We start from the raw sequence: 17,269 nt of genomic DNA on the forward strand, positions 1-17,269 counted from the left end.
CCATATGAATCTTGATGCAGATGTGTTGATGGCCTGTAGGCTGTAACTGTTCAAATACCATCAGTCTGACATTAAAATCAGATTGGAAAGGCAGACATAAATAGAGAAGCCATATCATTACACAGTCAATACTGAACTACCATCATTCACATGCCACTAAAAGAAGTCTAATCCACAAAAGAATAATAAAAGGAACAAAAAGCTGATCACATGGACTGTGGGACTAGCCATACTAAACCTCTTCAAGAAAAAACTGTATTTGCAACCACCAAAAATCGGCACTAGAACAAATAAATAAGAATATGGACTTCGTACAGCTAAAGAGGGAACAAGCGCGGACAGAAGTTCTGAACTACTGGAATCTAGTTTTTTCATTAATCATCTATCACCAATCGGCGCACTTGCAAAGCCCTTGATATTTCAAGTCAGAAGTTTCCAACACTAGCATGTCCTTATACTTCATGAGAGCATGCTCTATGCAGACCAAACAAACATTTCCTCCTCGGCTATATCATAAAAACATCTTGGTGAAACACACGGATAAGCTTGTCCCACTTGACTGTTCCGTGCAAATTAACTCTTTGTGACTCAATAGCCAGCTTGAAACAAGATTTGCTATAGGCACACCTGGCTGGAGAAAGAACAGAGGTTTTCAGAACAGCATGAGGTCAGGCTGCTTGACAAATGGAGAAACAATATATCCACATCATGTCTACCGTCGTCATTTCCAACTACAACTCACATATCAAATAAGAAAAAGTGGTAATATAATCTACAAGCAGGAAGAGGCCAAGTCATAAAAATTCTACCTACCACATAAAACTAACTGCATCCTGAATGTGACATGAAGAATAGATGTACTTTATGTAGACTGAAAAATCAAGAAAACGTGAATAATATCCTGAGCCACCTAAAATCTCTTTTAAAAGTGAATTCACATTAACTTGACAGAATTTTCATGAATTTTCAGTAATTGACAGGATTTGATATTGATGCTCGGTCAGGGGTATGTATTTTTCTCCTATATTCAAGTAATTTAGCAAAAGCATCTATTTTTCTGCTATAACAGCATGCTTTAACATTATATGCAACTCCACAAACATGCATCTTACAGATACGGTTGTGCATCTGTCAAGAAAGTCTCACTAGCTGTTTTCAGAGAGAAGTTGAATCTAGTCAAGTATTAGACTTTCTTCCAGAAGTAGTATTATGCATCGACAACTGAAAATGTTTTATAGTGTCATCGGAGACATGGCATGAGAAGAAATAATGGTTGGCAGAACTATCGATGTATGTAGATGCAGGCTTAGGTTATTCTAAGTAACTGCATTCTCCATACCATTCTATCTCACAAGTCTAGAACTCAGAAGGGAGCCTCAAGTGATTCATCCCAGACATCTGCACTTCCATTGGAGGCATCCTCTGCATCTTCCTCCATTGAGAGCCTAATATATTCCCTGTGTGCGAAGCGGTCCCATTCAGTCAGATTTGGGTTCTCACGCTCCTGGAAACAAGATGAAACTCATGTCAACCATTGGTAACAACAGCCAACCAACACCAGAACTACATATTAGCCTCTCAATTACCTGACGAATTAGGAAGGGATCGCGGGTTTCAAAGGCCATGAACTTATTGAGGTTAAAAAGTACGTTAAAAACACTACCGGAGAGCCTGCTTCCCTTCAAATCACGTAATGTAAAATAGCTTTCATTCTGCAACAAAGAAACTTGAATTATATCTTTATTGTACTTGGAGAAAAGAGCAGATGATACAAATTAAAACTACAGGTTTTTTAAAACATGGATTACATCTTGTCAAACAACCTAACAAGTTCAAGTTAGTCATAACATACATCTCAAGGCAACAATAGCAACAATAACTACACCTCCATTTCAGAATAGTCGGAGTAGGCTATATGAATCCTCAAAATTCATTCTGCTCCATCTGGGCCTCATTTCATTTCAATACTCAATAATTTGTCTTTTAAAACCAATTAGGGTAGTACTAGAGATTTTGAGATTCTCTACATTTAGTATTAACATACAACAAACAACATCCCCAGTGTAAAAAAAAATAGAATTAACATACAAATTCTCTAAACAAATTTTAAAAAACATATAATAAGACAGAGACTTAATCCCAACAAACATTAATGAAAACACATATCTAAATGCAATTAAAAGAACCTCTCACCACACCCAAAGGGATTATATAGACAAATCTTACTCACAATATTTAACTTGGCATTAAAAATGTCCGATCATTGCAAGTGTTCTTACAGATCAGATGATTAACGAGCAATAATTACAACATGGAAAAGACATAAGTAAGAAAGATGCGAAATGTGAAAAGTTCCAAAATTACCTCTGGACTGATCATGTCAACTATTTGACACAAAATATCCTCAAAAAGCACTGGCTCTTGGGCCATGCATTCCATTCTATGCAACTGCTCCTCATAAAAGAATTGCATCTCATTCCTAGTTATAACCCCATTTCCATCCATATCTATGCATTTAAACCTGATCAAGAAAGAAAATGACAAACAAAACAGAAGCAGTGTCAACAGTGTATGTGTGCATACATTATAAAACAATACACTTCCCAAAAACTACTGTTCTGAAGTGAATTGACCAATCTGTAACAACTCTTCTCAGCCTAACACACATCAAAGAGCTTTTGCCTGATGGTTGCAACAAGTATACAAGGAAATACCCAAGATCAGCAGCACAAAACCAGCAATTTAACTAAGCGCATTCAAACAAGTCATATTGTTTCACCAACACTCAACAGAAAACAAACAGGAGAGTTGCAACAATGCTTTTAGTGCAATTAAATATAGAAATTCCTAAGTTACAGTTTCAAAAAAATATAGAAAGTCCTATTTGGTTATCAAATCGTCTGCTTCAAAAGTTTTTTGTGCTACTTTACGGATAATTAATTTACATACAATCAAAAAATTAACCACTCCCTCTTAGTGTGTCCCAAAAAATGGCATCTTTCTTGTTCTAAGCAATTTAACTTTAAACTTTCAATTTAACATTGATGACATTACTTGATGGGATCCCCATACCCACTCATTTGAAAGACAATTTTGTACTGTAGATATATTTGGCTTACATGTCAAAAGTCCTTGTTAATTTCTCAACTCTATTCCCAATCAAACACCGTCACATAAAATAGGAAGGAGGGAGTATCCTTTTCTTTGAGAAGGGAAAGAAATAAAAAGTAGTTAATTTCTTTGATAGTATATACATTAATGGACCGGAAAGTAGCAAAAATCCCATCATAAGGAAATTAACTGTTTTTTATAGATATTAAATTCTATCTATAGCAAATATTTTGATGAACTTTGTTTCATGTCTGAATTAAATCACCACTCGTATTTTCTATGAAAATCCTCTCTTCCTAGTTTTTTTGTTTTGTGTGTGTGTTGTAGGGGTGGTGGTAGGTTGGGGGTGGGGGGTTAAGATACTACCTCTGTCCCAGTTTATGAAGTGGTGTTTTATTGAGCATGGTGTATAAGAAAGAAGACTTTTGAAACTTGTGATCTAAAATAAACATTAGACATTTGTGCAGCTATAAATCATCTCATTAGGGGTAAAATGGAAATTTCAAAGTTAAATTGCTTCCAAATATGTATGACATTCTTTTTTAAAGGGACGAGAAAGGGAACGTATGCCTCATAAATTGGGATGGATGGAGTGTTAAAAATTGCTTGGATTATCATCTGCAAACTTATAACAATTCGGTTCCAAAGGTGCTTCAATCATAATTCGATCTTGCACCCTATAAGAATTATTCCATGCATCTCAAAATCTTGATAACCAAACAATAGCGCCTATTAGTAGGCATTTTGCAAGGAACTCATATGAATCCTTATGAACTATGATATCTAAGTTACTCAAACATATATGGTTAGGAACTAATAATTAATGCATCCATTATCTAACGCTTTCAGGTATCTCCGAAAACCAAATGACGGACAATTGTATATTCCAGAGAAATATCTTTTTTACGAAACATTCCACCATCATCTCTTCTCTTGTCTTTCACATTCAATGAATTAGTGAGCACAATACAGAAGTAATCCACAACCAACGTCAGTCACTAATATTTATTGGGAAGGGTGATCTCTACTCAGCAGAAACCAAACTCTTGAGTCACACTAAGATTGCAAGAAAGTTGGATGTCAATTCAGAAACTGACCAGTATTCAAGACTAGGCTCTGATGATTTATCCTCCTCTGACAATATAAAGTAAACAAAATCTTCGTAGCCCATCTTCCCTTCAACTTTACTGGTGAACTTCCTTGGAACCTAATAGCAAATTAAATCATAGAACTTCTTATGAAGTGATGAGCAAGCATTCTTACGAATACAAGAGTTATAAACTCAAAACAGGCAAGATAAAACTGCAAACAACAAACAGTACATGAAACACTCGAACCTGAGAAAATATTCTATCAACAATCCTGTATGTAAGGGCGTGATTTCCATAACGAATGAGGTTCTCTTTATCAATGAGAAAATCATGATCGGTGTCAAGCTCCCAAAACTTGCAATATATCACGTAAAAATGTTCATAGGAGAAGTACCTGTAGCAAAAATAAAGTGCTCAAGAACTTAATATAGAAGATGTCAAGCTAGATTAACTACATCAAACTCTAGAAGAAATATGAATGTATTTAATATCTGCCTCAGCTGCCGCAAAAATCCAATATTTTAAAGAAATCTGCAAAAACATAGTTTATGTAGTTTTCAAGCGCCCACTTTTCAAACTAGTGTTTGATCTTTTTAACAACCGACAAATTTTCATGTGCTGATGGCGCATGGCTCGAAACTTGACGGATAATGATCGGCGCCATCTACCTTCCACAATTAAATGCCCGACTTTTGTCTATGGAACAACCGAACCCGTGTAGTGCACTCTTAACCCACACATTACGAACTACACTCTTTAAGTCTTACCACTAGACCAAGACTTGGGTGGCAAAAAGAATTTTGCAATTTTAGTGGCATATATCTGTTTTTCACACATCCTATGGAGTATGATTTCCTACAATCAGTGTCTCACAAATATGCTTGTAATTAAACTAAACGGAAAAGAGATTTGAATAATTACATCATCTAAAAAAAATACATGGTGAAATAATATTGAATAAATGATATCAAATGATGTAAAAGAACTGAATCTCTTAAACTTCTCACAAATAAATTTAGCATTCATTTTGTGTCCATTTTATAAGCAAGTATTACCTTAGGACCTTGTTAATGTCATCTTCTTCATCCGCATGTTGCATTGCAGTAATAAGGTCAGAACGTCTCAGCTCCCTGAGGGTAAGACGGCCATTACCCGATCGATTCATGTAATAAAATATTCTGTATACTACAGTTTCAGCTGGCAAATGCAACAAAGTTAACTGATGAGAAAATAGGCTGCTGCCAGAAAGAAAAATGAAGGCAGAGTTATCCAAAAAATAGAAAAGACAGAAAAGTGAAGGCAGAACAAATTAGCTAAATTTAACTGGAAGATGATTCCTTTAATGGGAGCAAGTAATGAAAATCCCCAAGGACTTAAATAAAAACATTAAAACAGGGGATGTTATAGAATACTTATATAGAAAAGGAATTCTCGTAAAGATCTTCTAAAAAGGTCTTTGACAAGAAACAGTTTTTCCGGTACAAGCAAGTCAAACGTGTTGTAATTGCTACCCATCTCAAAAGTTCATTTATGATGTAAGCAACAGATGACATAAAAGATGGAGGCAACAGAAACAATATCGAACACACATAGAAACATTTAGGAAACAAGAGAGTACAAATGGATCTGTCAAAAGCAGTTTATCAGTGCTGGAGGCTGGTAGTCAAGACCCACCCCTTGTTCTCCAATATCATCGAAGACCAGTGTACAAATCTAAATTGAGGTAAAAAACACTAGTTGATTTCTTCCTACTTACCCAAGCTTGGTAGACAAAGTTACTTGGTTCTTATGCGGGTGAGAGGTAGTTGTTACCAGTGAAATAGTCGAGATGCATGTAAGTGCCCGTTTGGATTGGCTTATTTTAGGTGCTTTTAAGCCAAAATAGCTTCTAAACAATTTTGAAGTGTTTGGGTAATGTTAAAAAGCGCTTATAAGCACTTATTTTAAAGCCAAAATAAAAAAAATAAGACAAAAATCATAAGTTAGAAATCCTAACTTATGGCTTTTGGCTTATAACTCATAAGACAAAAGCCAATCCAAACAGGCTCTAAGATGGACCATACACCAACTTTATAAAATTTTATAAATAAAAAAAGGGAACCCTTATGTCCTTCATCACCTTCTTTACATCCAATAAGTGTTAGTACACATTCACTCAATTCAAGTTCCAATGATCTAGTTCCCGATCCCAAAAAAGTCAACCTCGAGAATTAATTAAGCAACAGCATATTTTTCTTCTTTTTTTGAGGGGGTGAGGGGGGTAGAAAAGATGCTTTGTGTTAAACATAATAGTCCTCTCAAGAAATAAATTGATCAGAACCTCCATTGAGAACTTCTAACAGTAGTTATAAACATTTGAAGACATTAACATTCTGAAGCCCAAAAAGTCCACCTGCATCTTATGAGTGAAGTGAATCATATTGAATCAATGCAGCATGTGAGACTGAGAAGGTACCATAACGCTCTTGAAATTCAGGTGTGCTCTGTAAGAACTCCAACCCTGGATGTGTTGCCAAAAGTTCCCGAAGAATGGGTTTGAAGTCATCCTGCAATCCAGTTGATAGAATTCATTGGAAAGAAGAGGACAATTTGTTTTCCAAACAACTACGCCTTAGTCCCAAATAAGTAGGGGTCGGCTATATGAATCCTCATCATTTAATTTCAAAAGAAGAGGATAATTTAGGAATCCACAAAACCTTAGTGCTCCTTAAACAATTGTGTAAACAGAATCATAAATCAAACCAAAAATTTTATTATCTTTTGAATTACAACACTGGATACAGTGCGAATGATTCAGAAAGAAACTTAAACATCAGCAGGAACTAGAGAAAGTACCTGCACAAGGTATTTAAGGTCTGGTTGCTTCAAGATTGTGTACATTTGAGTTGCTATATCTTTTGTCAACATGTTGCCGTGTATCCAATAATCAACAAAGGCATCCCTGCAGTCATGTGAAGTAAATTGCATTTCGACTCACTCCTCAAGCGCTTCAGAAATATTTGACATCAATTAAAAAATGCCTCAGACACAATACATGTAACTCTCCTACATTTGGTTTCATTTCATGGATTTTCTTTCTGCCTCTTAAATGTTCATTTCGAATATAACACACCACGAAGGTGATTCAGGTGGGCATAGTTTGGGAAAAATAGAAATCTGAACCAAAATGCAATTTTTTGAGATTTTTGTTTGAATTGTACGATTATGGATTGAATCTCGGATTTAAGTTGGATTTTGGATTGCACTTCGAATTTGGGACTTCCGATTTGGGATGTATCGGAAAGTAAATGAATCATCCGGATACTTAAAAAGACAGAAACATGTACCTGGTTATGACGCCAGTGCTGTCAACATCAATCTTCTTAAAAAGGACTGCAGAGAAGAACGATGGCAGCTTGCATATTTCCTTTGTAATTGGTTTAAACTCTAACAACCAATGAAAAATAAATAGTGTTAAGTTACAATTCAAATGCACAACAAATAAACAAAGGGCTCTTTAATCAGGTGACTTCATTCCAACAACATGACACCAACACTTGTAAATTATGAACTGTGAGAAATATTGGAGAAGAATATTATTGAATTTGTGTATCTACATTATTACACAGAAATCCTATTTATAGACACTACATTAGACTCCTTCTCCAACTAGGACACTACAATACAATCCTTTACGAAGTATGATACTATTTACTATTTCTATTTCTATTACTATTTATATTCCTATTCTATGTAGGATTGTATATACATATTCCTACTCTAACACTCCCCCTCAAGCTAGTGCATACAAGTCATATGTATCTAGCTTGTTACATATGTAATTAATATGAGGACCAATGAGGGGCTTGGTGAGATATCTGTAAGTTGATCACTCGACTTCACAAAATTGACAGTCAATCTCAATGTGCTCAGTCTTATCATGAAATACTGGATTTGATGCATAATGCCAGTCAATTTCAATGTGCTTGGTCTTCTCATGAAATATTGAATTTGATGCATAATGTCGATAAAACACAGAGTGATAAATTCTTGAATTGCAGTGTTGAACTTCTCAAACCAAGCTTGAGAAGACTGTTTCAGACCATAGAATGACTTACACAATCGACATAAGGCTACCAGACTCACCTTGAGCAACAAAACTAGATGGTTGCTCCATGTAGACTTCTTCAAGGTGCAGCGATCGCCGGAAAGTGCTCAAAATTTGGTATAAAATATATGGATCGTCTTGAAATCAATGCACGAGTCGACATTAAACATAAAAGTCACGAAAAAACGGGTCGAAACATACTCATGTGTCAGAGTATTAGATTTGATGGCTGAAAATGATCACAAACTAGGAAATTAAATTATATGAATAGGGTCGGAATGATGGCACGACCCTACACAAACAAGAAAGTAGTCACCGAAAAAATGACACGGTGCTACACAAATTGGATATGAGAAAGTAGTCACCTGAAAGATGGCATAGTTCTACACAAATAAATTATGAGAAAGTTGGCACCGGAAAGATGCACGGTGCTACGCAAATTGAATATAAGAAAGTAGTCACCGGAAAGATGGCACGATGCTACACAAAAACAGACGGATATGGGGTTGACACAAAAGAACCCAAGAAAGTCACTAGAAATTGATGCATAGTGACCTGTCTGATTGAGTTTTCTTCGCTTGAATATGAGATTCATACATATATCATTGGTCCTACTTTTGTTAACATAACCATTGGCCAGATGGGTGACATATATGAGTAATAACCGTCCACCGACAACAGAAGCTCTTTGATTCTCTACCAAGATTGTAGAGGCTCTGATACCATGTGAGAAATATTGGAGAAGAATATTATTGAATTTGTGTATCTACATTATTACACAGAAATCCTATTTATAGACACTACATTAGACTCCTTCTCCAACTAGTACACTACAATACAATAATTTACCAAGTATGATACTATTTACTATTTCTATTTCTATTACTATTTATATTCCTATTCTACATAGGATTGTATATATACCTAATTCCTATTCTAACATGAACAATATTGAAAATTTCAGCATTGAACAATTTGCCCTTAAGTTGTACATAGTTCCAAAAATTCCAATAAAAATGCAGCAATTATTCCAATGCAGTGCTTCCACATGGCAGTCTTTAACCCAAAAATAATACTCTTCCAAGGGACTAACTTGAATGAGATGCCACTCAAATGTGAAGGTTCCAATGAAATCAAAAAGTTGATAAAGAATAATCTATATGAAAGACCTGAAAAAGTTAAAGTGACAACAATAACATACCAGGTGTATTCCCACAAGTGGGGTCGGAGGACGGTAGAGTGTTCGCAGACTTTACCCCTACCTCGGGGAGATAAAGAGGTTTCTGAAAGACCCTCGACTCAGATAACACATAACAAAGCAGTTGAAAAGGCGAATACCGCAGTAAATAGGACATAGAAACTAACTCATAGCAATAACATGGAAAGCATAGCATAGCATCCAGAGAAAAATTATGCGATAACTAAACGTGAAACAATAGGTAAAACAGAAAAAGCGAGAAAGGAAATGCTTATCGGATTGGTTTTGTAAACAAAATACTAGAGGGCTCCTGAATAGAGTTTTTGTCTACATGAATAAGGTTCCTAATTCTCAGGGATTTTATTTATGGCCTAATTGTTTTTATAAAAAAATATTGTGATAGGTAATCAGAAAATTCTTTATTGTTCTCCTGACTAACATAACAATTGCTATCTAAAGTAAATGATATTCTTTGTGATTCTCATGACTTTTGCCAGCTGATGCCATCACAGCTCAGTATAAAACAAATAATAGCTGGGACAAAAACTACCAGTGCTAGAGAGTGGACAGATAGGTTCAACTTGGAAAAACTGTAGGAGCTAACTTTTAATGAGACTCACTGTACGGGAAAGTAGAGAATACGGGCAGTTTTACTCTGAGGTCATGCCACAACATATTGTCAAACTTGACTGTAGCAAAACAAAAATGGGCTAAGAGGAGCAATGCATCTCTAAAGGTGGCACACTTTGGCACTGGACATTCCCACATTGGAGACTATCGGGTATGCCAGCACGCAACTCATAGTTAGCGAATTGGTGGGTTCAATTCCCATGGATGCACGCCAATGGGACCCTCCAATAAGTCTACTGGAATTGGCTTTGTATCAATGGTATCTCATTGCCATACATAACGAATCGATGTCAATAATTCCACATATTATGGATAACATAATCGACATCTCTAAGTTTCCTCGGGGGAATCTTTAGAATACACTGCTTTGGCTGGATTGCAATGCAGTCAACATGCCACAGATCGACTGGGATAGATGTTACATGTATGAGGTTGAGGAACAAAATTTTCTGCAAGACACTGAAGTCAGGCGAACTCGAAACATATTTCTAAACCTGTTTGGAGTTTAGTGGGTAATGACTAGAACATTGAAAGATGCCCTAACATGCTCAAATGGAAGGATACTTTTTTTTTCATACCAACAATAAGATACATGTTTTTACTTTTTTCCAACTTAAGTTAATTTGTATTTAGAGGGTAAAGTATTATAAATATATGGGTATACAGAGGTACTTGATTGGTGACTTGTTTATCCCATCATAATCTATGCATAGTGCTTTATATAACCTTGTACCAGTCCAAAACCATGCCTAATGCATTTTATTCCTTCTCTTATTTCATTATTGTTGAGCTCAATGGATTGGAAACAGGAAGTAATTATTTTCTCCAAATGCAGGTGAAATTTTGGCTTAAGAATATCAAAGGTGGCGGTCCATTAGAGACTTCTGGAATAAAAATGTGTATCTTGTGGGTGGTAGGGGAAGAAAGGATTCACAGCTTCTCTGAAGGAAGAATTGAAGCACTACATGGTTTGAAACTCAAAGCACTATATACTATGATGAACTTCAGTTAAAAGGGAGACAGGTCATTTTTAGCAATTTTGTATTGAACTAGCAATTAGTTGGTGTCGTTTAGTGAATGAAATCTCATCACAGATCAACCCGCCCCACCCTTTTTTTTTTTGCAAAAGAAAACAGTTAAAGTGGATTTAATCTAGAACAAGAGGTCTCAAATCAAAGGTCTCTAACAGATCCATAATCATCTCAAAAGCCTTCATAGAAATCAATTCATAAAGTACAACTTACCGTTCATTTGTAGTCCATCCGTGTGACCATAAAAGAACTGGTTTATCCTAAACAAGCAGCGTTCCTTCAATTCATTTGGAGGGGGGCGGCCATTTTGAAAGTAAAACTGCCATCATAAGCATTTTCGAGAAAACATCACAACTACAATCTCAACAGCTTGCAAATAAAAGAACCACTCAGAATTAGGTATTCCAAACCTGGGGTATCAGTTCTTTTGCTGGCTCATTAATTAATTTCAAAGGAGACCCTAATGAAGAGGGTCCAGCCCTGTGCTTTGAGATTCGAGGTGAACCAGATGAACTTCTTGGAGAAAGTGGAGGTGTACTTCCAGCAGGAAACATGGACGGCAAAGAATTAGTTGCAGCAACATTTGTCCCAGAAGATGTGGTAGACGCATTCAATGGACCGCCACCTTTGGCATTCTTAAGCAAAGATTTCACCTGCATGTGGAGAAAATAAATATTTTCTGTTACCAATACATAGTAATCAACAAATAACAAAATGAGAAAAGGAATAAAATGCACCAGACATGGTTTTGGTAAAAGCACTATGCATATCATTATGATGAGATAAGCAAGTCACTGATAAAGTACCTCTCTATACCTATATATTTATAATATTGTACCCTCTAAATACAAAGTAACTAATGTTGGAAAAGTAACAATTTCGTACAACCCTAAGAGGTGGAAACCATTGACGATCGCTATATCAGCTATCTGTTTAACAGTGTACATTTTCTGTCTACAAATCTATTAAATACATGAATAAATGCAGTGTTTCTTCCAAATAATTATTAAATTGATTATCTTCAGAAATATAAATGACTTTAAGAATATTAAATGATGTTGCTTCCAGAAAATAATTAATCTCTAACCACACGAAATTTGTATTTCATAAAATATCAGCTATTAGACTCTTTAAGCAAAGGAACTGCAACTGGGGCTTCAGGCCAAGACGTCTACTCGAACAACTATAGGATTTGAACACTTTGAAGGACCTTCGTTCATTTTTTGTTAATCCAGAGGATTAGTAAACATGCTGAAAACTACCAGTACAACGAGCAAATTCCAATTCTTTTGTGATGAAGCGAATTGGAACATTCTGAATAGTCCCCAAGACCAGAACTGAAAAAGACATAGCAACCCACTATGATGAGCTATTGAGCTGTCAGTGAGTCAATCCTTCAGTCTTTAAAATGATTAGTAACAGAGATTAACAGTTTCCTCCCCTTTTATATCAATTCTTTGGCTAGAATATAGGCAGGAACTATTTCCATTATTGAGGATTTCACCGCAGAAAAAAACTCAAATTATCCATGAAACTATCAGAGGACAAAAGTCATTTAACTTGCCAATAGAATCTTCTGCCAACAAGAGAGATAATTTCAACCCCCAATCCACATACATAATTTCTCGTGTTCACTCTCCCAGAACTTTGTGCATCCTAAAGAAGCTTCTAACACAACATTCCCAAATCGTTAGATACCTTTGATAATGCTCGTGCAAGTGATGCAAGTGAATAAAGAAGGTAGAGATCTTCAATTTCATAATGTTATTGTTTACAACCATGTTTTTTGAATGCTTTTGATAACGATGTACTACTTTCTTCCCTTATGAGAATATGAGCAATAATTTAAGTTTCTACTATTAGGGTATTTCAAACTAAGTTTTGACGAACATTTTTTGATAAGGAAAATTGGAACGAGCTCTATCAACGAGTCCTAGGTAAGCAATTTGATTTTTTAAGAACATAATTTTATCCAAAGGTCTACTTGTCTAACAAGTCGGGCAATAAAATTGTATATGTTTTTCTTGGTAAACCTTCCATACTAGTAGGTAGATGATTGGCGTATCAAAATTCTATAGTTCACCAAATAAATAAATAAACGACATCTCAATCCCAAACTATTCAGGGTCGACAATAAGAAACCCTATATATGTTCTGTTGTATATGAGCCCAATTCATTCCAACACTCAATAATGTCTTTTAAGATAGGTTAGAGGTTCTACAAAACTAGAAGTTCGCTAAATCACCTTTGTACCTACACAGACATCCAGACCTTTCCTCATATGCTAAAACGACTTTGGACAAACATAGGACCTAATATAAGTGTTCCAACAAAACTAAGCTTAAACATAATTGGCAAGGAAAAGTAGTGTCGCCTCTTCATGATTACACTCATTGGCAAGGAAAAGTATGACTTATAGCCTTGATGATGAAACTAAAGTGTCCATGACGCAAGGCGAAGAATTCAACATGTTTTGTGCCTCGTCAGGGTTAAGCGAGCCTTTGACAAGAGTGGTTTTTCGAGACAATTCATCTATAAGTGATTTGAAGCCTATCTCATTGCAGTTTAACACCTTCAATCATCACATATAACCTATTTGCTTATAATAAAAAAAAGGCAGCCCGGTGCACTAAAGCTCCCGCTATGCGCGGGGTCTGGGGAAGGGCCTGACCACAAGGGTCTATTGTACGCAGCCTTGCCTTGCATTTCTGCCAGAGGCTGTTTCCAAGGCTTGAACCCGTGACCTCCTGGTCACATGGCAGCAACTTTACCAGTTACTCCAAGGCTCCCCTTCTAACCTACTTGCTTATGCATTTGGAATTTACACAGTACATTAACCAAACATCTGGAACGATTTTCTTTGGTTTTATCCTCTGTGTCATTAATGCATTTGAAGGTCCATGTTCAGCATGATTAAACCATCCTGATTTTGTGTTCTTTCGAGGTCCCTATGTATAGAGGATTGGACCTCTTTTGTTGAGAACCATATTATGGTGTAGGTTCTCCTTTTTTTTGAGTATATGGCTTGTATATGAGGCCCCACAATTGTTAGTAAAATTATTTACCTTACCACAAAATTGGTGGAAAAGTAACTATCAAGAGAATGTTGAAGAAAAGTAAAGGTCCACTAAAAGCTTTTTTAGATCAGGGTAATTTTTTTATCAGGATAAAGCTCCACTATAAGTGGTATGCTTTGGTTGGATTGCCATCCAAAACCTGCAGGAAAGGTGGTAATCACTTGCAGTGGTGCATGAGAAGTCCACCAAGCCCATAAACCATTTGTTCCTGCATTACTCTCCACTCTCCAGCTTGGCAGTTCCTTAATCTCTTTGGAACCCAATTGGTAATTTGACGGACTCTGAAAGAATCTGTCACTAGCTTAAGTGGTCAAAGAATAAGGAAGCATCTCTGAACTTATCGGAACACTGCTCCTTCTTACATATTTGTAGTCTTTAGAAAAAGGACTAAGGTTTTTTAACCAAAGAAACCTTCTGTTCCCAACAGCTTCATCGACCAGACTGAAAGTTCTTAATGGCTGAAGATTCCATGATTTGATCACTTCCAATTATCTTGATAGTTGATACTAAGACAAACTGTCCAATCCCTATTTTGGAGTAAAGATAATGCCACATGTAGGAGTCCCATCTCTGAGAGCAATTCTCTGAGTTTATACGTGAATAGAATTCATAGATTGCTACCATGGTTTTCTGAGCATAGCTAGACAATTGTATAGTAGGTAATGTTCTTAAAGAAGTGACGCTCTTTTGCAGTACCAATTGGTGAGCCAGGTCATTTACACTAGTTATTAAAAGATGTTACCCACAGAATTCGGCATATAATTGAACTATGAAAGTGGAAACAACCCAATAAATCCACCGAGATCAGTCACCTTAATGCATATTCATAGCATAAGAGAACCCTCTTATGTAAAATGATAAAAATGGTTTCAAGAAAAATAAAAGGATATGCCAAAAGGCCGCCAAATATAATAAACTAATGATTGGTTAGTTCATCCGGATTTTAATGTGAAGTTTACCATGTTTGAAGACAGCTATGTTTTTGATAAATGTTGTGGTGTCTAGACCAGTTTGCGCACCCCCCAACTATTCTACCTGATACATGATACCTTCCACTAGCACAACTACCAGGTAATCTACCCCCAAGACTAATCACCTAGTGTTATCACCCTCAACTAGGATAATAACACACATATTGTTATGTGAGATTGCAATAGAAAACTCAATAATTAGTTTTAAGGGTATTTTTAGACATTTCATGTACTCTTATCCTTGTATTGCAAATACATCTATTCTTAACGTATTTTCTCCCACATAAAATAACATATAGATTCCACCATAAGTTTTGAAAGTGACACTTACGCATAGTTTATACTGGATGTCAAGCATTTCATTAGTAGTGCAGAGTATTACATCAAGATTAGTTTTTTCCTTATACAGCACACCAACAAACCAATGGTAACCTATGAAACAGTAAGGACTCCCACACAGTATGGGTGAACACATTTTGAAATAAATCTAACTGTAAAGTTTTGAAAGTGACACTTATACTGGATGCCAAACATTTCATTAGTAGTGCAGATTATTACACCAAGATCAGTTCTTTTTCCTTATACAACACACCACCAAACCAGTGGCACCCTATGAAACAGTAAGTACTCCCACGCAGTAGTTAACACATTCCGAAATATATCTACCTGCCCACAAACAAATCCAAATTGAAATTTTGACAGCTAAATCCTACTACTACAACAACAAAAAATTTAAAAACGTAGCGAAATTAGAAATGAGGAAATTACCAAAGCAGCAGTATCAGGAAGCGAAAGCCATTGATCAAATAGCTTCTCGGCAACAAAAGGATTAGTTTTAATAGCCAAAGGAGACACCTCAGGTAACTGCAAAAGCTCGGCATCCAAACTCGCTACATCACCATTAAAATCCACATCCATCGCGAATCGCTATACCTCTTTTTTTTTCAAAAAAATCAAATCGAACCCAACCAAACCAAAACCGCAAGATCTTCAAACACCTAAACGAACCACAATTGCTCTTCGCATCGCATGAAATCTTCCAAATCCTTAAAAAATTAGGGTTCCGTCACCAAACAACCAAAAAAACAAAAAAAATGCAAACGGATCGGAAGTTCGCGAAACTCTAAGATGGATTGAAAATTCAATGAGAGATAGGGAGATCGGAGAGGAGAGAATTTACAGAGGAGAAAAAACGAAACCCTGGAAGCTAAGTATTTGTGTGAAGGGAAAAAAAGAGGAGAAGAAAAAAAAGAGGAGATTTTGTAGCACCCAAAGGTGACTCCAAAATATAATTTGTATATTGATCATGTGACTAGCATGTGAACAAAAATATCAAACTTTTGGAAAACATTCTTTTCTGTCATTCGTTAAAAGCTGGGATTCATCAATATTATTGTCGTGATCCAAATCGTCAATGAAATGTGTCATGTCATTAATTTAAATCCATCAAATTAAAAAAATCAGACCAAAAAGAAAACACTCATCCAAATTTAGTTAGTATGTACCAGCATATTTTTAATCCAAATCTCACGCTTAATCTCTGTCAAATTTAACAGTTACTATCGAAATTTCTTGTTGAGAACCTTTACCGTCACTAGCGATGCAAAATCGGTTGAGAAAAAAAACATATAATTTAACTCGCTCGCAATCATCATCTCTTTAGTTGAATCATAAACTTAAGTTTTGTATACTTATTATTGTATCATCCTTTTAAGTGTTACATTACAATTTTGGGATAAATGATGTTAGTCAGCTCGCATAAAGGTGCAATTACAATGTCCTATATTGTGATCGCATATCTTTTTTGAGAAACTTACATAGATATGCTATATTAAGAAAATATTTATTATTTATAGCAATAATATATTTTTTACTGAATACTTATAATACATATATAATACAGTTTTAATACATATTACAGTCTACAGAGAATAATTTATGAAACACATATAATACAAGTTTTATTCATGAATAGTATATTTATCGCACAATTTAATACATTCATAATACATTGTGACAATTTCTTACGAAACAGATTTATCATAGTATTGCTTTAAAACATATATAAATAT

The 17,269-nt window shown here is 35.6% G+C and overlaps 1 protein-coding gene across 1 annotated transcript; it reads right to left on the minus strand.

Annotated features, from left to right (window-relative positions):
* Positions 1-97: 97 nt before the first annotated feature.
* LOC129904945 (serine/threonine protein phosphatase 2A regulatory subunit B''beta-like) lies at positions 98-16,451 on the minus strand. The gene is made up of 13 exons (XM_055980354.1): positions 15,966-16,451; positions 11,559-11,801; positions 11,362-11,467; positions 7,529-7,628; positions 7,038-7,143; positions 6,658-6,748; positions 5,258-5,399; positions 4,449-4,596; positions 4,209-4,318; positions 2,365-2,521; positions 1,587-1,712; positions 1,340-1,504; positions 98-631 (listed from the first exon to the last, which is right to left on the minus strand). Exons 1-12 carry the CDS (start codon positions 16,113-16,115, stop codon positions 1,364-1,366), a joined length of 1,620 nt encoding a protein of 539 aa, XP_055836329.1. The 5' UTR covers positions 16,116-16,451; the 3' UTR covers positions 98-631; positions 1,340-1,363.
* Positions 16,452-17,269: the final 818 nt, after the last annotated feature.

Source organism: Solanum dulcamara, chromosome 10 (assembly GCF_947179165.1).
Source record: "Solanum dulcamara chromosome 10, daSolDulc1.2, whole genome shotgun sequence".
Taxonomy (NCBI): domain Eukaryota; kingdom Viridiplantae; phylum Streptophyta; class Magnoliopsida; order Solanales; family Solanaceae; genus Solanum; species Solanum dulcamara.